The 868-nt window shown below is 64.4% G+C and overlaps 1 protein-coding gene across 1 annotated transcript in view; it reads right to left on the minus strand.

The window, feature by feature from the left end:
- Positions 1-868, minus strand: part of FOXP4 (forkhead box P4) — a 50,303-nt gene that overhangs the window by 5,058 nt on the left and 44,377 nt on the right. Inside the window, exons 12-13 of the mRNA XM_009327458.1 lie at positions 772-868; positions 448-549 (exon numbers count right to left, since the gene is read on the minus strand). The exon at positions 772-868 is cut by the window's right edge and continues 24 nt beyond it. Of these exons, the coding sequence (XP_009325733.1) occupies positions 448-549; positions 772-868 (199 nt within the window). The remainder of the gene's footprint in view (positions 1-447; positions 550-771) is intronic.

Consider the following 868-nt stretch of genomic DNA (forward strand, 5'->3'; position numbering starts at 1 on the left):
GCCCCCGCCCCCGAGTCCCCGGCCCCTGCCGAGACCCAGCGGCTTCCTCTCGCAGCCCGGCTGCGGCGTCTCCCGCTCGCAGCGTGCCACCCGCCCCCGGGTTATCATTAACCTTATTTGCTATTTCGAGTGTCTCGCTCTTCCCTGCCCTCCTCCCGGCTCTGCTCCAGCCCCAGCTCCGCAGAAAACCCGCGGCCCTTTGCCGTATCCTACTGCGCGGACGATGCGTCCCCAGAGCCCAAGGATGCATTTTGGGGGGAAAAAACGTGGGATTTATCCACAAACTCACTTCCTGCCTCATCTCAGAACTGGGCAATGAACTGGTCCTTTACCACGGGTGCCCGTATAAGCTGGAGCATCTCCCGCAGCAGGCAGCCCTGGGTGGGATGGGGGGAGCCCCGGGCGGGATGGGGCGAGCCCCGCGGCGCCGAGCAAGGCTGCTCTCACCTTCCAGGTGGCCGTGTTCCTCCGGAAGTAGGCAAACATCCGTGTGAACCAGTTATAGATTTCGTTCAACGTTAGCTGCCTGTCGGGGGTCTCCAGGATGGCCTGGGAAACCAGAGAGGGGACAAGAGCATCACTCGTGACGCCCTGGCGGCGTTCGACGCCCGTCCCGTGGCGAGGCACGAGGGGCAGAAATGGGGGTTCAGCGGGCACGGGGGGACCCCCCCAGGACTAAGAAAGTGGGGGAGGGCGCGGCTTTGGCCGAGGTGCCCCACGGGCAGGTCTCGGGGTACAGACCTGAACCCTGCGGCGTGGGGAGCCACTCACCTGCCGGATGAGCGAGGCGTACGTGAAGGGCGGCCGGACGTCTGCGTTTTTGTAAAACTCGTGATTCTGTGCCAGTTCTGGAGGGGGACACAAGACA

This window comes from Pygoscelis adeliae, unplaced genomic scaffold (genome assembly GCF_000699105.1).
Source record: "Pygoscelis adeliae isolate BGI_AS28 unplaced genomic scaffold, ASM69910v1 Scaffold197, whole genome shotgun sequence".
NCBI lineage: Eukaryota > Metazoa > Chordata > Aves > Sphenisciformes > Spheniscidae > Pygoscelis > Pygoscelis adeliae.